This window comes from Chelonus insularis, unplaced genomic scaffold (genome assembly GCF_013357705.1).
Source record: "Chelonus insularis isolate UGA/USDA-ARS -01 unplaced genomic scaffold, ASM1335770v1 contig_160_pilon, whole genome shotgun sequence".
Lineage (NCBI taxonomy): Eukaryota > Metazoa > Arthropoda > Insecta > Hymenoptera > Braconidae > Chelonus > Chelonus insularis.
The window spans coordinates 404,752-428,944 of record NW_023276401.1 but is presented as its reverse complement, the minus strand read 5'-3'; the positions used below and the strand labels follow the sequence as shown (position 1 = coordinate 428,944).

Below are 24,193 nucleotides of genomic sequence, written 5' to 3'. Positions count from 1 at the left end.
AATTTCTTTTTATAGGGCAATCTGAGGGTGGAGGGTGGTAAGGTAACTCATCTAGTATAGTTCTCGCTTCATTCCCTTTCACTTTAATAAGCTCATATCGCTAGAAATAATCAATTACTTGATTATTTACGTAAATACTTAAAAGGTCGTCTTAAATTCCCGCGCGTTTTATTTTTCAATTTTTGACACCGTGACGCTAATGTCGAAGTTTTGGATAACCTAAAAATATTCTCTCGAAACCGTAAACAAAAATTTTGTGATCAAAATTAAATTTTATAATTAAAAGTTTTCATTGTTATTGATTAATCAATGAAATAATTAGAGTTTTAAAAATGTCACAAGCAAATACATCACGAATGTCTTCACGTAGATCAGTCGCCCCAACATCTACAATTGAAGACTTAAACCATTTAACGGCGAAAGTTGTCAAATATATATTAGAAAGAGGCCGCACAAAATATGCAATTCGAGCTAACAATATTAAAAGATATGTACTAAAAAATCGACAATCAGATTTTCGATCTGTTATGACAAGTGTTGCAGATAAACTTGACAGAATTTTTGGGTACGAATTAGTACACATCCAAGGAGCGCAATATTTTATCGTTAATAAGTTTCTTAATGAGGAGATTACACAGACAAATAATCAAGAATCTGCCGAACAAACTCTTTTATTCCTTACACTAAGTTTTATTTTTATGTGTTCTGAAGCTCAAGATAATGCTATTGTTAAAGAAGGTTTGTTCTGATACACATACTTTTGTACTTCCACTCGCTTTATTGGAATGAATTATTATTTCTATCTATTATTTTAATTGATTCTTAGAGTGTTTATTATGATTTAAGATTAATAACTGTAATTAATCTACGAATAACTCTTATTATTGTTATACTTAATCAATATCCATTTAATAAAATTTTTTTCGAATACTTATTTTTTTTTTCTTTTTAGATGATCTTTGGCGGTTCTTTTACAGTCTGAATATCCTGAATGAAAACCAGATTCATCCTTACTTTGGAAATGTCAAAGAGCTAATCGCAACGGTAATTATTTTTTATTGTAATTTGGAGAACTTTAAAATGAACATTAGCTTCCTTCTTGCATAAACATAAAAAATTCTGAATTTGTTGAAAACAAATATAAAGAAGTCGATTTTCAACAATCTTGAATTGATTGAAATGAAAATGATTAAATTTTAAAAAACAGTTGTTGTTCAAAAGAAATGTTGTTTCATTGATAAATATTCGTTGTAAACAACTTATTAACTTATTGTTTCAGGAATTCGTTAAACAATTGTATTTGAGTGTATTGAAATCAAGAGAAACGGATGTAATATGCTATCAATGGGGTCCTCGAGCAGAAAAAGAAATCAAACGGCGCTCTATTTTAGAGTTTGCATCAAAGGTAATTAAAAGAAATTAAAATCATAATTTGATTAATACATTTAAATAAATAAATGAGTGATAATTTTACTTAATAAAAAATTGAATCCATTAGATGTATTCTATATAATATTCTAAAGTTACATAATATATAACTTTTTTTAATTGAATAATTTTTTTCAGGTTTATCAAAACCGACCAATTGAAACTTGGAAGACACAGTACAAAGCGATGAAAATGTCTGAGCACAACATTTGACAAGAAGCTGATTAATCAATTTAATATTTTTATAGTAATAAATAGCAAAAGTTAGTTAAAGGCATATTAGATAATATTTTTATACTTCTAAACTAAGTATTATTGTTATCATACAGTCATTCTATTTACACGATGTCCCTATTGATACTATCGATAAATTAAATTCTGTTTTTGGCTAAATGAGGAGAGAAGCACCAAAGCTATCTATTGTATTCTTTGTAATTTTTAATTAATATAAAATTTTTAATTTTAATAAAAAACTAAATTTTGTTTACTATTATTACCAACAGTTAATACCTTGTGACTCAGACGGTCAAAACATTTTTTAATAGATTGATAAATAATTTTTCACAAAAAAATTCGCAATATCAATAAAACCGCATCAAACATAACATACAAGTTAAGATTAATTTTCAGTATGTCTCGTATCTTCAATTCTTTTACTGAAGTTATTGATAGAACGAATAATTTTGTAAAATGGCCTGAAAAAAAACATTGGAGGTTATTTACATTATGAAACCTGATATCAATACTACAAACTTGTAAGCAGGCTTTGGTTTTTGAAGATCGGTAGTGATTAATATTTCTTAATAATTTTGGTTAATCATTGTTTTGTAGTTTCAATCAGTCTATTCAATAAATTAATATTCCTACAAATATACATGACATCTGTTTTAGAATACTGAAAAAGAACCAAAAAATCATGATAATACAAATTTTCAAAGTAATAGCAAGTTTGTTAATGGGTGTATCTTGTATAGAGACTGTAAAAAGGTAAATATCTAAAAAAATAACATTTATTACCAAAATGTCTAAAAGCTATAGTTGTATATAGACATATATGTGTATTCATTGCAATTTTTTGTTTAAATAAACTGAATTTATTCATGAAATTACATTTCTAGACATGAAATGATTTTATTCGACTTTACAACAGCCAATAATGTCAATATGTGGAGTGAAATATCAGACACAGTCAGAGAAGTTGGAGCATCTAAAGCTTCTTTAGTTCTCCAAAAAACCAGAGTCTTCCAAAGAGGAGTATTTTTTACTCTTCTTAATCCTCAGCCTAATGGCGCATGTTTTGCTGGTGTACGTATGCCAGTTGAATGGAACTTATCTAATTACCAGAATATTCAAATCACTTGTAGAGGACAAGGAAAGAATGACCGTTATAAAATTGTTTTAAGGCACAGACATCAAAGTGCTAACAATGATACAGAATACGAACAAATTTTTGTGGTAAGTTATTTCCTTCAAAAATAAATTAATATTTTTATTTAATTTTTATTTATCTAACTGTGGATAGAGTTTTGAAATAAAAATTTAATCAGTAACATGTAGTTTCTGATTTTCATTGAATCAAGTTTATGTTATATAGTTAGAAAGCTGTATGTAACTTGATCCATTGACAATAATTTGAATATTTTATTTACTAGGCTCCAACTGAAGGATTTTCTACTGTAACCTTACCTATGTCAGAATTCAAAGCTTACTTTCGTGGTCAACCAGTACCAGACGCTGAGCCTTTAGATACAACTGCTATAACAATGTTTGGCCTCCAAGTTTTTGGTGGTGTTTACGAATCATATAAACAAAGTGGAGTCTCAGCTTTAGAGATAGAAAAAATAATTGCAACAGAATAAATAATAATTAATATACTGTTTACTACATTTTCATAAATATTTCGTAAAAATTACTTAAAATATAATAAATATAATCAATATTGTTTAATAATTCAAAATTTATTACATATTGTCTTTATTCTCTTGTGAGTGATATAAAAGATAGATGGAATGTGCTATAGAAATAGAACAAGCTTCTCGATTACACTATGAACTAGACGGTGACACGCGATCGTCACGAGAGCTATGATCTTTACTTCACGTACCATGACTGGTACCTGGAGTTAGTGTTAAATCAACATACAATACATTTTTTAGTCATCTACAAACAAAAAATGCCGTAGCGATCGATGTCATAAGCTAAGATTATTCAGTTTTTCAATATCACTCTTAAAGCAATGGTAGCCTCAGTAACTGGGTAAGTAATTTATTTTCTCTTATAATCATTAATGTTATCATTGATCATAGAAATGTTTCATCTCCAAAAATTAGCACTGCCCAGACACTTTTCGATTTTACACGAACGGATCAAGTAGGAAATTGGATTGAATGTTCAGATACTGTAAAAACAACTGGAATGTCAAAAGCTGTTTTAGTTATCCAAAAAACTCAACTTGTTCAACGAGCTATCCTGTTCACTCTTTTTAATCCACGACCAAATAAAACTGGATATGCTGCTATCAGATGTGATACGAATTTCAATTTATCAGATTACCACTACATAACTATTAAATGTCGAGGTCAAGGAATTAATTTTAAATATAAAATGGTATTGAGGCACAAAGGTCTTGATAAGAATGCTGTAGTATTTGGTCAAGTGTTTACGGTAACTAAAATATCTTTTAAAAAAGGTCTAAGAGTTTTAGCGATTTAGGTGGTCTTAATAAAATTAAATTTTAGGCACCAGAAAATGAATTCATTACAATAAAATTACCCATAGCAGATTTCAAACCTTATTATAGAGGACAAGAGCTACCAATAGAACAGAATCCTTTAGATTTAACGTCGATTACGAATCTAGGATTAAAAGTTGATATGAGTCCTTATTTGCCAGATAATCAAGCTGGCGTTGCCGCTCTGGAAATTGACTGGATCAAAGCAACAAAATGACAAATCAAATTTATATTTTATATTTATAAAATAAAAATCAAAACAATAAATATATTTCAATAAATAAATACTTTTAATGACTCGATAATTGTATAGAATTTTTTTCTTTTGTTTAAATTTAAAATTATATAATAAAATGTATTGTAATAAAGAAAACAAATTTTCAGTATTAAAAATATCAATTTCAAATTGTATTCCTGTAGTTGAATAAAACCCTTTAATAGCTTCTATAAGTTTCCATCATGGCTCCTGTGGATAACTCACCTTCAAGTAACATGAGTGGTTTTGAATTAATTTGTACTCTTCAATCGAACGATACTATTCCGGTTCATAAATACAAATCAACAAAAACAGGAATTACTCTTTTTATCGCTGAAGTTAATGGTCCAGTTGTTGGAGGAAACTTTTGTATAGGTATTTAAAGTTTTCCTAACCTCCAAACCGACGTTGATTTTTCAAAATTAAATTAAAACAAAATATTAAAAATATTTTTACACTATTTCAGCTACTCAAGCTTTTGATGATGATGGATTACCGCATACCCTGGAACATCTGATATTCTTGGGAAGTGAAGATTATCCTTATAAAGGTGTTCTTGACCTCTTAGGGAACAGATGCCTCGCTTCTGGTACTAATGCTTGGACCGACAAAGATCATACTAATTATACGATGACCACTGTTGGCAGTGAAGGCTTTTTGTCATTGATGCCAATTTATCTAGATCATATTCTTTTTCCTAATCTTACGGTATTTATTAATTTCTATTTAAATAGAATGTTATTTTTTTATCCTACAAATTCTTTATTTGATATATTCTTTTTAGGATCATGCATTTCTTACTGAAGTTCATTACATATCAGGTGAAGGAGAAGATAGAGGAGTTGTTTACTGTGAAATGCAAAGCAAAGAAAATACTGGAGAAAGTTTGTCTATAAATGAATTAACTAGACTTATTTATCCAGGAAGATGTGGCTATAAATCTGTAACTGGAGGTGAACAAATTTATTCATGACTTTTTTTCTCATTGGAAAAAAATAATGCTGTTATTGTAAGTTGTATAATTATTTAAATTATTCTTTAATTAAGGTATCATGAAGAATCTCCGAGAAAGTACAACGAATGAAAAAGTACGAGCTTATCATAGAGAATATTACAGACCTGAAAATTTAACCATAATCATCACAGGTCAGATACAGCATGCAGAAGTATTCAAAGCACTACGTCCAATAGAAGAGAAAATTTTGTCTAAAGGTAGTCGCGGGCCTTTTGAACGTCCTTGGCAAGACCCAGTTCCTCCGTTCACAGAAAGTGTAGTTAAAAACATTTATTATCCATGTGATGATGAAGACAATGGTATTGTTAGTGTTGGATGGCGGGGTCCATCCGGAGTGAGTGAAATTTACGATTTCACAGGATGTTCATTGCTTCTGAAATATCTCACAGATAATTCCGTGAGTCCATTACAAAAAGAATTCGTTGAAGTTGATGATCCCTATGCATGTAATGTTGAGTTATATTTAGTAGAAAATTCAATATCAATGCTGTATCTCATGTTTAGCGGTGTTCCTATTCCGAAAATACCTTTAGCCCAAGATCACTTGAAAAAAGTTTTAGCTGATGTGTATAATAATCCTAAAGGTATTGATATGAAGAGAATGGCAACCGTAATTCATAGACATGAATTAGAGACTTTAAGTAATCTAGAGAACATGCCACATGACACAATGACCTTAGCGATAATTGGCGATGTTCTTTATGGACAAACTATTGATGATTTAAAGCAACGACTTAATACTATTGATCATCTTAAAAAATTAGCACAAGAGCCAGAATCTTATTGGTTAAATCTACTGAAAAAGTATCTAATTGATGCACCAATGGCAGTTATAAATGCAACACCAAGTATTTCAACGCAAAAAGAAATGGAAGAGTTTGAAAAAAAGCGCATCGCTGAAAGAATTAAAGAACTTGGAAAAGAAGGCTTAGCTAAAAAAGAACAAGAATACCAAGAAGCTGTAAAACACAATGAAGCTCCTATTCCAGATGAAATTTTAACTCGTGTTCCGGTTCCAGGAACAGATTCAATCAACTTTCATCACGTAAAGAGCTACTCTACTGGAACTGAAGATCAACATCCTCGATTCGACACTAACAAGATTCCTATTTACACTTGTTTAGATCATGTAAATACGAACTTTACGTACATGTTTATTATTATGGATACTGCTGGTTTAGAAAGAAAAGCAAGGCCCTATTTGCCTTTGATTTTAGAAGCTATTGGAGAATGTCCAATAGATAGAAATGGAGAATTGATTCCTTATGAAGATGTCGTTGCAGAAATTGAAGCTGATACTATTGCTATTAGCACTAGACTAGGTTTTGATAGCAGATCAAGATTCTCTTGTGGAACGTATAGTCACAGTGCCAATTTAATTCTTCAGGTGTGTTTTTATTTTTATTTTTTAATTTACTGAAATTTTTCTAAATATTTTATTATCACAGATAGAGATATCAAAATATAATAAAGGTATTCAATGGATTAAAGAATTATTATACAATACGAAATTCACTCCCGAGAGATTGAAAATTATTGCTGCAAAATTATTGAATGAAATCACTCAGTATAAAAAAGCAGGCCACAAAGTCACTGGTGATTTAATGAAAGGCATGATTTACGATAAAGGTGGGTAATTAGTTACACATTTAAGACAACATTACTCGAAGAAACACGAATCATAAAATGTTAATTTCAGACAGTAATCATTTCAATGTTAGTATGTTGCGTCAACAACAATTCTTGACCAAGCTTGTAGAAAGATTGAATAAAAATGAAGGTCAAAAGGAAGTCATCTCTGAAATCGAAGATATCATGAAGATTTTGACTTTGAAACGGAACCTGACGCTGTTTCTTGCTTCTAATGTTGATAAACTAAGTTCACAAATATCAGAACTTTATTCACCATGGGATATCATCAAATTTGATGATTCTGAAAAATCTAAGTATGTAAAAATTAATTGTCAAATTAAAAAGTCATAAATTATTAATGCAAATGAATTCTAAAATTGACGATGATTCTTAGGCTAAACGTGACTCCTGATTGGAAATTAATAAAAGCGATAAATGAAATACCAATCGAAGGTTGTGTATTAAGTCTGGGTAGTGCTGAATCTTCTTTTCTTTCACATGTTGGACCTTGTCTAAGTGATTTCGAGAGTTCTGACTTAGCACCATTACTTGTTTGTCTTCAGTATCTTACTCAAGTGGAGGTACTTAATCTCATCTTACAAGAGTTGAAAGGTATTTCGGTCTATTGACACGATGCATTCGTTTTTCAGGGGCCAATGTGGAGACAAGTTCGAGGACAAGGTCTCGCCTATGGTTGCAACATCTATGCAAAACCAAATGAAGGTCTTTTATACTTGACCTTCTACGCGTCTACAGACATAGTCGCTGCATATAAAGAAACAAAAACTATCATAGTAAGTTTTTTATCGAATACATTATCGTAATATAATATGTAATATATTTAATGAGTTCAATGCTTTATTAAATTAGAACAATCTCATCACCAACAATTCATGGGAACAACTCTTGTATGACTCTGCTAAGTCATCACTTATCTTTGAAATTGTGAAAAGAGAAAAAAGCATTGGAGATACTGTCTCTCAGTCAATTTTGTCATATTTTAAAAATGTATCTCATGATTATAATCGATCCATGGTCCAGAAAATTTATACAGTTGATATTAAGGATTTGAATGATGTTGCTAATAAGTATATTAAGCCACTTTTCGATCCAAAAGTAGGTAAAACATCGATAGTTTGTCACCCATCAAAGGTTTCGGAAGTCGCTGAAGGTTTTAAAAAGTATGTATTATCTAGATGAGAGTATGATCTTATGTAAGATGACCTCCATTAATATTACTAATGTCGAAATTATTTTCAGCTTCAGTAAAAATTTGAAGGTATTCACGTCACTTGAAAGCAGTTACCTAAATGAATGGTAATTTATTGACAGCTTTTATTAATTAATTGCTTGCCTATATTGAAAATGAAAGCAAAAAAATAAAAAGAAGAAAAGTACAAATTTTGCATTTAGATGAAAACGGATTTATTTACAGTGATCATTCATTCCAAGTGAATAAATACCTTGACTATTCAAAAATTGTACATTTGTATTTTTCGTATTTTTGATTTTTATTACTTAACAGCAGCCATATTACTGAATAAACAATTATAAAGATTAATTGTCTCTATTTATTATAGCATATTAACATTTTTAACGAGCAGCCCATATAAAATCAGTGAATTATGTCTAAAATTCGATTTCGTTATTAAATCTATTTTTGCATCTGAACGAGACAAAAATTCAAAAAACGAAACTGGTATCTTTTCGTTAATGGTAATCTGTGGATGACAAATCAATAAAAATTCAAATTTAGACAAAAATAAAAATAAATTAAATAATCTCTTGAATTTTTAAATAAAAATTAAATTCGCAACTTTTACATTCTACAAAATAAAATAGTAAAGTTTGGGTTCGCTCAACTTCAAGCAGTTAGCCTTGATATTCCTCGAGCGTGGAACCCGTCAGTAGTCCAATACTTTCAGCTTTCCACGTGCGTTGGTCATACTAGATATTTCGATTCCTTTTCCGTACTAATTACCTGTAAGTTCTGTAACCAATATTGAACCATTTTTTCTACTGATTATTCTTTCATCATTAAAGAATTTAATTAAAATTTTTCAAATAATTAAAATAAAAAAAAAATTCTCCTTGACAATGGTCATCGTGATAACGTACTCTAGAACTTCAATAATCGTTAACATTTTTTAAGTCACCAGTGTTTCAGAAATAGTAGACCTTTGAACCTGGATAAATTAAAATTGAATGACTGAATATACGATTTTAAGGTGGACAGCCGTGAAGGAAATCAAAAAAGTCATGAATAAGAAGACTGGTAAAGTTTCTATGTTTATCAGGATTCCTATGAATTTTTTGCTTAAAGACAAAAAAAAAGAATAAATAAAGGATTCAATCTATTATTGATCAACATAAAGATCAAGAAAGAAGAAGTCAACAAGGATAGGATGAGGAAAGTATAATATAATAAAAAAAGGATTCTTACAAGAATGTGAAAGATCATTGATTCGGTTGTAGCAGCAAAATAATTGATGATACTTTTATCAGTAAAATTCACTGAATCGAATATTTACTGTCTATTGGATTGCCTTTGTGTAATGGCTTTTGTTACGTGACTAACATAAATGTTCTGGAGTATTCAATACTACAAAGCAAGAATTTACATTCAGAATACTTTAAATTAAAGAAAATGACTAAAGATAATTATTGACCAAAGTGTTAATGCAAATGCAAATAATAATTCATTTTCCATTTGGCATTTAGCTGAAAGATGTTTTACAATCTCAAACAAAATACCTTTCACTCTAGCAGCTGATTGGTAATTTTTTTAGACAAATTTATAAGTAGGACGTTGTCGTAAATTAATAAATGAAATTTTATTGTGAATATATCTAAAAAAATAATAACACAAAGGAAAGAATGAAGAATTAATTGTAAATGTTATACCATGAGATACAGAGAGAAGGTAACGATAATACCGTTAATAATTCATAAAAAGACTTGACGTGCCGGAGAAAATTGCATGTCTTAAGATAAGTACAGAATGTCTCGTTCTAGAACACAACTGTGATGCGTTTTCTAATTTAGTTTTAACTTTGAATCAAGTTTTACATTGCTCCAGTTATTTTTATTCTCTTAACGGAAATATATAGAAGAAGATATTTATGAATGAACCACCAGAAAATTATATCTTTGCACTTTTTCTCAAATACACCGCAGCCTTACAAATTACATTATGATATAAATTAGTATTTATTCAATGAAATGAATTTAATGATGAATATTTTCTCTTTCTTTTTTCCAGTTATTTCTTTTTCTACTTCTCAGGATAAACCATGATATAATCTATTGTAACCAAGCTGATGATTAAATGAATTATCATGACTAGACCTAGAATTAGAGATTCTTTTAAGTAAAATTATCACCAATGGAAATTATGCAGGAGGTCATTGATAGGTCAAGCATTATTATTCTTTTTTGAGTGACAAAGGTACACACCATTTATTGCACAACTCACTGGACATTAAGAAATAGATCGTCGTGACGATCATAAAAAGTGAATAATTCATTTAAATAAGGAATCATTGCAACAGAAAATAGTAAGAATAGTGCAAGCAACTATTTTATCCAGGGAAAATTAATTTTATATTATTAATCATCTTGATAGGGAATGAATGAACTGCAGTTATTTCAAATACAAGGTCGATGCCTAGAATTATTGTTAGCTCGTATGCAATAGTTTTATTTAAAATTATAATATTTTTAATATTATGTAATTTTTGTTTATTTTAAAAACATAGGTACGTACTGTGGTTCAAGTATATGGAAACATTGGAAAGTATTTATAAATTAATTCATTACTCCAAAAAGGTACGTTGAATCGAATATTTTAAAAGTCATTTTGTTCTGAAATTAATTTAATAGAATTCAAGATTGAAAATTATTTAAATGTTTGCTATAGTGAATCATCGGTCCGTAAATATTTTAATTTGACTTCTCTGTACTCAATACAGTGATTGGTGTAGTTTTTTTGTTGATTAAAAAACCTTTCAGAGTTCAGATTTATCAAGAACTGTTTTAGGCAGTAATGAAAGTAGATTATTAAAATGTGAAACAATTTTTTTTTTGTCGTAAGAACAAGACTTTTTTTTATTGTTTTATGAAAGATTTTTTATGAATAAATTAATCGGTAAATTGAATAAACTTGATAGGCTTATCACGTGAAAGACGTGTTGTATCATGTACTTATAATTGAAAAAGAATGTCAGCAACATAATGTCTTTTTCAATATGTTTGCTAACTTTATTAAATACATAATTCCAATTGTTACATAAAAATTAGTCGCAATAATATTTTTCCTTGCATTGTTTTTAAAAATCTTTCTCCTTCTTTAGTTTCTTCAGTTTTCTTATTAATTTCCAATAATAATTATCTACAGAAATTAACTATCAAATAGAACGAAAAATCGGTTATTAATTTTTTCTTGATTTATATCTATTACCTCTTTTGGGATAGAAACATAAAAAGATGTTTATTTGAAATACTTTCAATTAATTTTAAAAATTATATTGATTATTAAATAATTTGTTAAAACAATTCTCATCGATGATTTTGCGTTTGAGGCAATATTTTATAAATTTTTATTTGCAAAAATAATCAGCAAACCAGAAAGAGTAAAGTAAGCTAGACGAAAGAGAGGTACACAGTTAGCACAAGTGGAGGGAGTCTACTTAGGTTCGTAAGTTGAAGTCGCGCGCTTGATGAAGAGGTTCAGTCTTCAGCGAAGACCCTTTCTCGTCGCTATCACGTTAACGTTCGAGCTTGAGTACCAGAAGAATACTAAAAAATCTACATAGTGCATACCACCTGTCTCTAAAATTTAAAAATATCTGTGAAGTGATTTAATATTTTTTTTACTAACTATTTTTATATTTAAAAAAAAAAAAAAAAGGATAATCATCAGTGAAGTGTCAATGGAACATTTATCATATGCGAAGCGGAATTACATACTATTTGGAATTTTAATTAAATTAAAATATAATTAACCAGTGATTTCTTGATTCTGGATTGAATTTATTTCTCAATAATGTCGGACACTATAGCAAAAGTGCAGCTAAATAATGTCATCAATGGTCACAACGCAAAAAATCACGTTGCAAAAGAACGAGTGAGTTGAAAAAAAAAATATTCCTTACATCTCTTAATTATAAGTGTGTTTTTCCTTTCTCACCGTGAAAAAAGCTTGTTAGACACGCAACTAGAAAAGGACAATAGTCAGGCATTGAATGGAAAAAAATGTTGGACGTCAATTGAAATAATAGCTTCAATTTTGAAAGCACTGCTGAAGTAATAATAATAAAAAAAAAAAAAAAAATAATTACTCATTAGAAATAGTTTTTGATGACTTCTATTATCTCTTGGCTTCATAAATAACAAAAGAGCGGTGATTGCATCCCAATAATCCTTCTTCTATAACACAAATGACTTTCCGTTCTGAAGGACATTAGAAAAGCCTCACATACGGTGAAAGCGCACAAGATCTCTCATTATAATTGTTTTTGTCATATTTGCACACGGCGGGAAAAGCATCATTTGAATTTGTATCTTAGTAGGCCACAATTATTGTTTTCTTAGTTATCTACTTGATCCCATTTATTATCCTTCCCCAATTAATTATACCCACGGAATTTAATTGTAGCCTATTATAATAGATATATTCGTAGCAAAATGAACTCACTTAATTTTACAAAGGATCCATTGGAAAACTCATAAATAATTTATCACATTGAACGCAGGATTTAAATACAACGGGCGTTGAAGGCTTTTGATTTGTAAGCTTCTAATAATTTCCACAGAACAGCGTGGTAGTCGTGATATTATTGATTTAAGTTTAGGAGCGCGTCAACGAGAAATCAACAACGACCGCATGGTTATCATTATTTTGTTGTTAAACTGTTCAATTTAGTGGGTTATTAGAATAAAAAATATTCATTCCGACCCTGAGATTTTTGTCGAAAATAATAAATTCATCTTTCATCACTTATGTTGCATAAATTCAATGGATACATAGCTGTTTATTTTTCTCAGTATGCTTTCATACGTTTCAATGTTAGTGGTTTTAAGAATTCCTAAACAAGCAAGTGGTAACCTATTTCATAAAATATCTTCACAATTTTCGACGTTAATTTTTTTAAGAGACTCTTGCGGAGATGCATTCTTATTACGTTCAAGTCGACTAGTCGTCACGGCATCTTTCACCGAGTAAGTACCTACGTACAAGTCCCCTTTTACTACTAGAAATAAGTAAAGGCTTATTTCAGGATCCCGTATCACGTCTAGTGTTTCTTGCTATCACACAGCACACTTAACTTTTTCCACTTCAACTATATATACCGGCGATTGCTGTTGGACTTTTTTGTGGTATTTTATGACAGAAATGATTAAGTTGATGATGATAAAATATGGGAAATATTTAAATTAGCTGTCGACAAATTGGATAATTGTAAGGAATGAATTACAATTGTCATTATTCATAATAAAAGATTTTTTAGAATTTTTGTTCGAGAAATTAGCAGGTAATTAAGACCAGGATTTTATGTCATTTATTTTTAGAATTCATTTTTTTTTATCTAAAGGTCAGAATTGAATATAATGTGGTCTGTTTATTTTTATTTCCTGTTAATCCAATCATAAAATTTTGATTAATAGAATACTTACGTAACATTTCGAGAATTTTTTTATAATATTCAGCTGACACATTTCATAACAAATTGATCAAAATTTTTTTCTCTAATAGATTTTGAATTAATAATTTTTTGCAGAAAAGTAAATGTTTCTGTTTAACTTAGAGTTTAAATTCACACATTTTTTGCTCCATTTTTTAATAACAAAAAAAACAATAATGTTTTATTGATAATTTTTGTTGTTAGTTAAATTTTATTTCTTGTATGTTACTTGAAATGTCATTTAATTTTTTTTTTGCATACATTACTAATTCGATAGTAGATAAAATAGTTGCTCCAATTCTGGGAATCAAATATTAATGCTGTATTACTACTTTAGCGGTGTTAAAATTCCAATTATTTTACGTTCGTTCAACTATAATCGATAAAATATTGATGAATGACTTTGGTATTCGATAAATATATATGTGAGCTATTAGAGATAAAAAAAAACTTAAAGCCTCATTTTATTGACGACCTACCCGAACTCGAAATAATGTGCTTTAGGGCTTGGTGACTCCACAAACCAAATTATTATAAAAAAATTTAGTGGGTGATTTATTTTTATAGTCATTTAAAATTTTTTTTATCTAGCTTCTATCCTTATTTATTGTTATTTGAACCTATAAATACAGGATTTATTATTATCAGAAATAATGAAAAAAAAACATTCGAAATTATGTTTTTTATTAAATTTAGAAAAGTTGACCTCATTAAATCCCCATTCCACTGTTTTTTTTAGTAATAAGATTTTTGCCCTTCAAGACTTTAGATAGTTCAATCTCCTTAACTTGGAAAAAAGAAAAATAAAATATGCATGAATTAATTGAGATGAATACACTGAACCTCAATGGCCCTTCGGTTATATTAGATATTTCATAACATTAACTAAACAACTTACGTGTGGTATACGTATGCAAGAAGGCGCTCACTTTCTCTTTGAATATACTCGCGTGCAGTTGGTTCTCTGCACTGAGCATGCCGGTGTCAATGTACGACCTGTCTACATTATATTGCAAACATAAACGAGATAAAAGTCTACAAAATGTTTAAACTTCAGTTTTCACTTTGATTGGATGTTATTATGATTTATTACGTGCACAACTTTTTCTTCGACTGAAAGGATGGTTATGTATTTATGTAGTCTAGAAAACTTTAAATCATATTTTTAGATCGGAAGTAGTTTGGCTACAGGTATTTTTTTTTTTTACTTCAAGCATCGTTAAGAAAAAAAATTGGTATTATTAAAGTGATTAGTGTTAATAAGTATTAACAAATTACTTACCAACTAAATTATAGTTTTTTATTTTTATTTATTTTTTTTTGTATAAAATTACACAATAATTGATTGATAATTTTATTTAAATAAATGAAATGAATAGAAATAAATTCTTAAGCTCATTAAGTATTTTTTTATTCTTTATTTATTTAAAAATAAATTCGATAATGAATGTTATTATTTTGGTATTCATAAAATAAGCTCTAATTGCATTTCATAATAAAATCAGTATAATTACAGTGATGATGATAGAATAAAATATCGATAAAATTGGGAATACAATTTATATAATTAATCAAAATCAACCTATCTTCTTTTTCTGAAAAAAAAAAATAAATTCACAAAAAAATAAACAATCTCATTAAAATCTAATTTTTTTCTCAATCACAACAAGGAAAAGTATTCATAATTTTTTCTGTAAAATTCACAACTTCATTATTTATTCAGTGTGAAAAAATCAATATTAAAAACTGTAATTTACAAGCTGTCTTTCATTTCTGATGACTGATATTTAAGTCATGTTGTGTGTGCAGAAAAGATAACAATTAAGTTATAAATATTTATGTTAATGAAATGAATAAATCATATATTAGAATAACTCAGTAAAAAATTGAATACAATATCTAAAATATACTTTATCGATATTTATTATACCTTGTTACCAATGGAAACTTTATACTTTGATCTCAAGTGTAATAAGATTGAAAAATAGGAAATACTGAGTTTATGAAACACCTTCAGCACGCAACTCTTGTTACTATCAATAACCATTTCAATTTTAACTAATCATTAATGTAGAATCGTGCAGAAAAATTTTTATTTAACTCTTTAACTTCTATAATCTACTGTCATTCGTTGCAATAAAAAAAACTAGAAACCGAGACTTGAGAATTTCTATAATTGATCCAAATAAATATAGAACTATTCCGTCATCAAACTAATTAACTCCAAACGAAGAATAAAAATAAATAGTAATCATATTTAGATGCTGAGAAAAAGAATAAAATAGATTACAGCCTTGACCTTAAAATGCACTAAGAAATGAATGAAATAGAATTCAAGACTGTTTTGGTTTAAATTGACGTCTTCAAACATAAAAAAATGTAAATAGAATTCTTTTAAACGCCAGATTAGTCTGTAAATGCATTTAATTTTTTAACGATCAATTTTTTGGATTCAAAATAAATTTGTACCGATTGAAACAAAGTCCATGTCTTGAAAATGAAGGTGCATTTAAAAATGCTTATTTACACATTTTTTTGAGAGGTAGCCTTCAAATAAAAACAAATAACCAAAGTTTACTAATAATTTCATGAATGTGAATAAAAATTAAAATGATAAAAATAATAATAATAATTTATTATAATTAATGAGTTAATTGAAGTTTCTATTGACTAATAAGGTTGTAATTATTATTTTTAATTAATTATTTACATTTAAATATAATTGTATTAACAACTTTAATTGATGAACTGAACATAAATTTAAAATACGAATGATTCCTTCTAATAGTGAACTAAATAATTTCAGCATTAACATTGTTATGCATATGGAGTGCCACAATTTCATTTCACATTAATTATGCAATTAATTTATTTAATTGAACGAGTTATTCACTCTGAAATAATTTTGTGCTTATATACAAAAAGAGAAACTGTTTTCTAAAAAAAAAAATCACACAATATTGTATTTTAATAATTGTTAAAAAGTAAGTATTAATAGTACAGAGAGTTACTTGTTTTAAAAAAAAAAGGAAAGTTTTAACTCGTTTATTATTATGTACTCAATTTTGCAAAATTTTATTTTAAAAATAAAATATTTTTAGGTCATTTTAATCTAACCCACAATATATAAACGTAATGCTTATATAATATGCTTATAAACATTATGGCTATCCCCAATAAAATTTATCTTCGATTACATTCAATTTAAAACCTCGTAATTACCAACACATACGTTGTTTAAAATGACTTTGAACATTTTATTATAGAGTACTTTTAAAATTATTTTTATGTTTATAAACAAACATTTAAGATTGAATAAATTAAAAATTTTAATTGACTATAAAAATATTAAAACAGCAGAGAATTAATAAATTCTCCAAAAAGAATCATATTTTTTTAAACAATTGTTGTATACTGTGTGATATAAATTTTTCCTTAATACCAATAGTCAACATCGTAAAGTATTTGCTGTTTTAACTTAATAACATCATTTAAAAAATTTTACACTAATAACATTTAGTGAAAAATAATCAGCTAAATAAAAGCCAGTGACGTAATTTAACGAGCGTAGATAAACCAAACTCTGAATGACAAACGGAAAAAAATAAAAATTTCTGTTGTAACGACAAATATAAAATATTTAACTGAGTGGAAATGCAGGTTACTGCAGCTTATTAAGCAGTTGAGTACATACACACGCGTTTGTTTGAATGTAGCCGAAAGATAATTCGTTCTCTTTCTATTCCACGTGTTTTCAGGACGTCGAGAGGGGAGAAACAGAGTCGAAGGGGGACGACAATTCCCGCACATCGACGAGGGCCTCAGTGGACGTGGGAGCGGCGACGTTACCTGGTGCCACAAGTGGATCTTACGCGAGTTCAAGCACTCGGTGGCGCGCAGTCGCCAGCACGCTTCGACGTTTTGTATTGGTGATGATGTTATTCGGGGTCCTTGGGGCCCTCGTGGCCCTTGTTTGGATCTACATGGGACCAATATTTGTTCTTCAACTAGCTTTAGTTGTCATTACCGCTTACTTTGTGTCTGGTGGACGTCTTCGATGGTTTTACATCGCTGCCAGAACTGCACCAAGAGATCTCAAGTAAGTTAAACATTTCTATATACTTTTTAGCTTTCATACATTCGCCTACACTATCAAAACTCAACAATTATGCTTACGTGTTATAGTGGTTTTCGATAACAACCATTCTGCTTGATAGTTACAATCGTTTGCTTATCCTAGTTTTTCATCATTTTATTCGTACATTCAATTTTTGAATTTCAAGTTCAACTCTCTAAGCGGATGCATTCAGTATCAAGTACAGAGAAAGTGCGATTGAGGATTATAACGGGATGTCTGTAGTCTACTTCTTTGCAGAATTCAATCTTATGACTGTTTGACTTTTCATCAAAGGTTCATGACATAAAATTTTATGATATTCATGCTAATGGAATTTATTAAGGAACAAATAGTGAACGTCTTTATTATTTGGTTGGATAAATTTTTTTTCTATGCCTTGCTAGACCTTTGTACATTTCATAAAATGTGATATAGCATCAATTTTAATAAAAAGAAATAAATAAATGAACATATTTAAAAAATATGAGATAAAATTAGCAATCGGATGATTCAAACATCGATTAACCCTACTAAGGTCACATGGGTTTTCATTTGCATTCCTGCATGTTGAATTAATATGCGCGCGAATACTGAGAGTTAATAGAATCCAGACGTAAACAGTTTTAAACATTTAAAAAAATCTTGTTCAATTATATTTATTGCTTTTTTATTTTATTTGTAGTTCAATGTCAGCGTTGGTATTATATTAAAAATAAAATATTAACGATATGTTGTGTTATTGAACATTTATTCTATTTAGTTGTACTATTATCCTGTATTAGATCATTAATTATTATAATTTATGATCACTGCCTGGAATTATGAAAACAAATTAACAGTAAATAATAACTTGTTCATTTTCTTGATGTCGACCAGTTTTTAATTATATAATGCTATCTTTATGTTCTGATACACTTGAACCAATGCAAAAAAAGTAATCGTTTAAATTTTAAAAAACTATTGAATATTGTCGTTAATTTAATAAATTAGTTTCAGGAAAAAGAAAATTTATTTGCAAAAAAATTTTTTTCCTTCAATTACTTCAAGTAATATTCTATTTGTATTTACAAACTAATCTAGTTTGAATCTTTTTTTTTATTTAGAATATTTTATCAATGATTTTGAATAAATTAATAATCAATTTTGCATAAATCTTTATTAAAAAAATCATCTTCATATTTTTTATTGGATAATTCTGGCAATTCATCATTTTTCATTAATTATCAGCAAGTGCACTTTACTTTCTTCCAATGAATCATTTATTAAAATCTGATTAAAATCATCATCTATAAGTAACTATTTGTCTTAGAGTATTCAATCAAACTTGAAATACTTTAGTGCATGATAAACTCGTTCTTCTTCTACAAAAATGCACATATTATTGGCGAACCATTGTGGCCATGCAGGTTTATCTCGAAGAAGTTAGAAAAGATTATGAAACAAGTCTTGTTATGCAACCAGAGATGAAGAGCTCCTGAGTTAATTTTATAAAAATATATGTTTATAGATTTTAAGTTGATTCGTGTAATGAAATAGATAACATGATAAATTTAATGTTTTCCAGAGCTCTCACGCGATTCATTCGACTGATGTGGTCGATGAGATGCTACGAACGAAAGAATCAAAGTGTAGCTGATGTTTTTAAACAACATGTAAATAAACATCCAAATAAAGTTTGTTTCATTTATGAAGATCAAGAATGGACCTTTCAGCAGGTAATGAAACGCTAATAAATTCTATAAATGATAAATTAATTAAATGCAACTGAAATGGTGTCGATTAAAGAACTATTACGGTTAATTGAGTCATATCAATTGTGATGATGCGAGTATGAACATTTCTACATATACGTACATTTTATTAATATTTTTATTTAATAAAAAATTCCATTTGTTAATTAAGCTTTCTTTAAACTGATTAGATTATTTTAGTCATTTGTTTCTACATCTTCTAGCAATTTTTAAGTTTTTTGTTTATCTAGATTTATTGAGAATTATCCAGTTCAAATAATAATATTAACCAAGCAAATATTGGATTCTTCAAGCATATGTAATCATTCACACAACTTCTCTTAAGAATGATTAGTTGAATAATCTCTGACTTACATAGTTTAATTTTATAGTTATAACAAGACAAAAATTATAGCTTTAGGTACAGTAACTGAAAAAGTGTAATAGAATATAGCATGGAAATTAAAAGAATGATATATTTATTTTTAAAATCGTTCATAAAATAAAATAGAATTTGCCACGGTTCTGAATAAAATAAAAAAAAAACGGTTCTTCAATTATTTTCAGTAAAATACTCTTATTTTTTGTTGACTCTATAAAGTTCAAATATTTATTCATGCCTGTATTTTATTTTAGTACAAATTGAAAAAGTAAATGTAACTTTATTCAATGAAAAAAATTTAAACGTCATACTTTAACTCCAACGACTCAATCAAACGTACAAAATATTTTATCAATTTTATCAAAAATAGCAATAAGATAATTCTCTTATAAAAACTTTTTTACTAGTTATTGTTAATAAGATTCGATTATTTTATTAGTTGATAGCAATAAAAATAACAATGATTACTCATTGATTTGTATTTATTTTAGGTTGAAGACTTTAGCAATAAAATTGCCAACGTATTTAAAAATCATGGCTTTAGAAAAGGTGATGCTATTGCAATACTAATAGAAAACCGACCAGAATATATTGCTATCTGGCTGGGGCTCAGTAAACTTGGTGTAAAGTCCGCATTAATAAACACCAATTTAAAAAAAAATTCATTACTTCACAGTATTAATATTTCCCGAAGTCAAGCTCTCATCTTTTCTGGAGAATTAGAAGAAGGTAATGACAACGATTTTCATCTTTTTTACATTAAATTTTTAAAGAAAATATTATTTTATAATATTTTATATTTTTTATAGCTGTCAAAGGAATTGCATCCTCTCTTGATGCAAAATTGGCTTTGTATAAGTACGACACTAGTCCAGGAGCCACATCAGCAGGCCTAAAAGAGAAAGACTTAGCAGCACTTGTTGCTGATGCTTCACCAACGCTCTCAACTCTTCAAGAGAAAGGAAACTATGGAGATGAGCTAATGTATATCTATACGAGTGGAACAACTGGTTTACCAAAAGCTGCAGTCATTACTAATTATAAGTAAGCCAAGATTCATCAAACTAATATTTTTAATTAGGATAAATATATGAAATATTCATGAAAAAGCTTTAAATGAAGACCAACAATAGAAAAACCAAGGTAAACCATTGTTGGTTCTCTTTTAAATGATGTTGTCAAGTATTCTGTTATTTCAATTTAAACAAAAAGAGTCATTTCCATAGCTAGTGGTTTTAAGTAAAATTTTTCTTGATACCTTGAGGCATTCTAGATGTTTCTCAAGGCTTTACTTAACAACTCTTCCACGTTAATATTAATAACATTAATTATCAATGTATCTTTCTCTTTTCACAGATTTATGTTCATTGCCAATGGTATTTATTATCTCGCACCTTTCCGAACATCTGACAGATTTTACACTCCTTTACCTCTATATCATACGGCTGGAGGTGTCATGTCCGCTGGACAAGTGTTACTTCACGGTGTAACTTGTGTAATTAGGAAAAAATTCTCAGCCAGTGCTTACTTTGATGATTGTAGAAAATACAATTGTACGGTAAGAAAGCCAAAAACAGTAAAAAATATTGAAAAAGTACTGAGTCATGAATTAAATGAGATGACGATAAATTAGTCACAAACGAAATATAAAAAATTTCCATTCAGGAAATCCTTCGTATAACGTCACCACTGTGTCTAATTTTCATTGACATATAGTCTACAAATCTATGCTCAGAGAATAGTGATGACCTTCTCGTTTTAGGTTGCTCAGTATATAGGTGAAATGTGCCGCTACATTCTCGCCGTACCTCCAAAACCTAACGACAAGCAACATAATATTCGAGTTATTTTTGGAAATGGTTTGAGACCACAAATCTGGAGAGAATTCGTCGATCGTTTTAAAATCAGTCAAGTAGCTGAATTTTATGGAGCTACTGAAGGCAATGCTAATATAGGTAAAATATCAATTGCATTATTTGTTACAAAGTAAATAAAAAATAAAAAAAATAAAAGTTTTCTGTTAATTAACAATTAAATATTCCAGTTAATGTTGATAATACTGTTGGAGCTATTGGTTTCGTTTCAAGAATTATTCCTGCAGTTTATCCTATCTCTATAATCAAAGTTGATGCTGATGGTGAACCTATCAGAAATGAAAAAGGCTTGTGTCAAGCTTGTAAACCAGGTAAATACTTGAAAATATTATTTAATATCATAAATATAGAATTTTGTTAATGATAAGAAATAAAAACATCCAATTTAATGATTTTTTAATACTTAATGGAACTCCTAAAAACGATGATTTTTTTCATCAAATATAGCACGAAAAGAAATAATTTATCCCATTCATTTTCTTTATTTATTTATATCGGGAAAGCATAAATTGAAAACTTTCATGCCCTTTTTTCTGAAAGTAATATGTATTTATAAGAAGAGCTATTAGATAGAGAATAAAACTTGATAAATAATTTTTGTTTGCAGTTAAAACATTCATAGAGAAAAACTAACATTTGTTCAGACAAAATACTAAAATTGATGTTTAAAAATTTAGAAAGTATAATTATAAGATTTGTTTGAGTATATTCTTGAAAATAAAAAATTTATAATTTATGAGCTTATCGATTAAACATTCATTATCTATTTATTCACGTTTTTATCATAAAACATTTTATTACCCATAATTTACATGATATGTGTTATGTAGTAAAAAATCTAGTAAATATTTCTTTCAAACATTGCGAAATTATGCATAATGTTTTTTTTCATTTCAGATGAGCCTGGAGTATTTATAGGAAAAATCATTCCAAATAATCCAGCAAGAGCTTTTCTAGGCTACGTTGATGAAAAAGCATCTGAGAAAAAAATAGTTCGTAATGTATTTAAACTAGGAGACAGTGCTTTTCATTCAGGTGATATTGTCGTCGCAGATGAATTTGGTTATTTATATTTCAAAGATAGAACGGGAGACACATTTAGATGGAAAGGAGAAAATGTATCTACATCTGAAGTGGAAGCTATTGTTAGTAATCTCATTAATTACCGAGATTGCATTGTTTATGGAGTAGAGGTAATTTTTATTTTATTTTTATGATCCAAGCAAATGATAAAACGATATCTAAATAATGATTGTATTAAACAGGTCCATGGTGCTGAAGGTAGAGCTGGTATGGCTGCTATCTATGATGAAAATGGAACCTTAGATATCAACGAGCTTGGAAAAAATATTAAAGAAAATGTTCCAACCTATGCTAGACCTCTTTTCATTCGTATTTTATCAAAAATTGATCTTACTGGTACGTTTAAAATTTTACTTATTAAATACTCTGTATAATTAAACTATGGTAATGAACATAATTAGCGAAGTAATTATTTTTCATTCTAGGAACGTTCAAATTGAAGAAAAAAGATCTTCAAGAAGAAGGATACAATCCGAAGAGAATACGAGATAAGCTCTATTATTTAGACTCAAAATCTGGATACCAATTATTAACTCCAGAAATATATGATCAAATTGAACAAGGAAAACTGCGTTTCTAAATTCTGAACAATTGTGGAAGAAAGTTCATTAAATGATTAATTAATTCCTTACGAAAGGAACTGAGAGATCAAAAATTAGTGATTTCCTACGGAAATAAATTAAAGAAGACTATAACAAATATTTGAATTGTAAATAGCTAAATCTAAATAAGCGATGCATGATAATAATTAATTATAATACGTCACTTTTATGATGAATGCACTCTAGCTACTTGATAAGATAATATTTAGTACTCAAGGGACTTTCAAGCTATTAAAGATGTGTTGTAGACAAGGACTGCCAGCGCATGGGTGAACTTTTTTAAGTTAAAAAATATTGAAATATATTATATTATGGTACATTCCATTTTTAATTGCACAAAAAAAGTCTTTCAATATTTTTTTTATACAATATTATAAACTTCCAAGTCCATTAATATGATTTTCATATGTTATTTATTTATAAAAATCAACGGTCATTCTATACTTTTGAAAAATTTCCAACGGTGTATATGGTTTTTCACTACAATTTAGTAATAAAAAATTGTTATCTGTTATTTTTTTAGAATAAATAAATATTTTATATAAGTACTCATTGTTAAATCAATTGAATTTTCTTTTATTCTTTTACCATTCATTTAAATAACTACATGTTTATACTTTATTGTGGTCAAATTCATAAAATGAAACATGTAACGGAAGC

The 24,193-nt window shown here is 28.3% G+C and overlaps 5 protein-coding genes across 9 annotated transcripts; all 5 read left to right on the top strand.

Moving 5' to 3' along the window:
* Positions 1 to 45: 45 nt before the first annotated feature.
* MAGE lies at positions 46 to 1,901 on the top strand. Its single transcript, XM_035078506.1, has 4 exons — positions 46 to 738; positions 953 to 1,044; positions 1,280 to 1,405; positions 1,567 to 1,901. The coding sequence occupies exons 1-4, from the start codon at positions 333 to 335 to the stop codon at positions 1,639 to 1,641; spliced, it is 699 nt and encodes a 232-aa protein (XP_034934397.1). The 5' UTR covers positions 46 to 332; the 3' UTR covers positions 1,642 to 1,901.
* Positions 1,902 to 2,004: 103 nt separating this feature from the next.
* Positions 2,005 to 3,437, top strand: LOC118064111 (uncharacterized). Of its 2 annotated transcripts, none has more exons than XM_035078507.1 (4): positions 2,005 to 2,183; positions 2,320 to 2,415; positions 2,547 to 2,883; positions 3,081 to 3,437. In XM_035078507.1, the coding sequence occupies exons 1-4, from the start codon at positions 2,155 to 2,157 to the stop codon at positions 3,285 to 3,287; spliced, it is 669 nt and encodes a 222-aa protein (XP_034934398.1). In that variant the 5' UTR covers positions 2,005 to 2,154; the 3' UTR covers positions 3,288 to 3,437. The 2 variants fall into 2 exon arrangements, with proteins under 2 accessions (XP_034934398.1, XP_034934399.1); XM_035078508.1 differs by having other exon boundaries at positions 2,027 to 2,211.
* A 106-nt stretch (positions 3,438 to 3,543) lies between these two features.
* LOC118064112 (uncharacterized) lies at positions 3,544 to 4,444 on the top strand. 2 transcript variants are annotated; one of them, XM_035078511.1, is made up of 3 exons: positions 3,544 to 3,684; positions 3,759 to 4,092; positions 4,167 to 4,444. In XM_035078511.1, exons 1-3 carry the CDS (start codon positions 3,665 to 3,667, stop codon positions 4,374 to 4,376), a joined length of 564 nt encoding a protein of 187 aa, XP_034934402.1. In that variant the 5' UTR covers positions 3,544 to 3,664; the 3' UTR covers positions 4,377 to 4,444. The 2 variants fall into 2 exon arrangements, with proteins under 2 accessions (XP_034934402.1, XP_034934401.1); XM_035078510.1 differs by having other exon boundaries at positions 3,660 to 3,684; positions 3,735 to 4,092.
* A 151-nt stretch (positions 4,445 to 4,595) lies between these two features.
* Positions 4,596 to 8,442, top strand: LOC118064098 (uncharacterized protein C05D11.1-like). Its single transcript, XM_035078487.1, has 10 exons — positions 4,596 to 4,790; positions 4,882 to 5,123; positions 5,200 to 5,368; positions 5,463 to 6,817; positions 6,879 to 7,059; positions 7,130 to 7,376; positions 7,457 to 7,643; positions 7,713 to 7,856; positions 7,933 to 8,243; positions 8,323 to 8,442. Exons 1-10 carry the CDS (start codon positions 4,619 to 4,621, stop codon positions 8,381 to 8,383), a joined length of 3,069 nt encoding a protein of 1,022 aa, XP_034934378.1. The 5' UTR covers positions 4,596 to 4,618; the 3' UTR covers positions 8,384 to 8,442.
* Positions 8,443 to 11,759: 3,317 nt separating this feature from the next.
* On the top strand, positions 11,760 to 24,061 carry LOC118064090 (long-chain fatty acid transport protein 4-like). Of its 3 annotated transcripts, none has more exons than XM_035078472.1 (11): positions 11,760 to 12,187; positions 17,504 to 17,844; positions 19,427 to 19,577; positions 20,466 to 20,703; positions 20,784 to 21,018; positions 21,331 to 21,532; positions 21,737 to 21,929; positions 22,019 to 22,159; positions 22,746 to 23,041; positions 23,114 to 23,267; positions 23,357 to 24,061. In XM_035078472.1, the coding sequence occupies exons 1-11, from the start codon at positions 12,107 to 12,109 to the stop codon at positions 23,509 to 23,511; spliced, it is 2,187 nt and encodes a 728-aa protein (XP_034934363.1). In that variant the 5' UTR covers positions 11,760 to 12,106; the 3' UTR covers positions 23,512 to 24,061. The 3 variants fall into 3 exon arrangements, with proteins under 3 accessions (XP_034934363.1, XP_034934364.1, XP_034934365.1); XM_035078473.1 differs by lacking the exon at positions 11,760 to 12,187 and adding an exon at positions 13,003 to 13,281; XM_035078474.1 differs by lacking the exon at positions 11,760 to 12,187 and adding an exon at positions 17,242 to 17,426.
* The last annotated feature ends 132 nt before the right edge of the window (positions 24,062 to 24,193 follow it).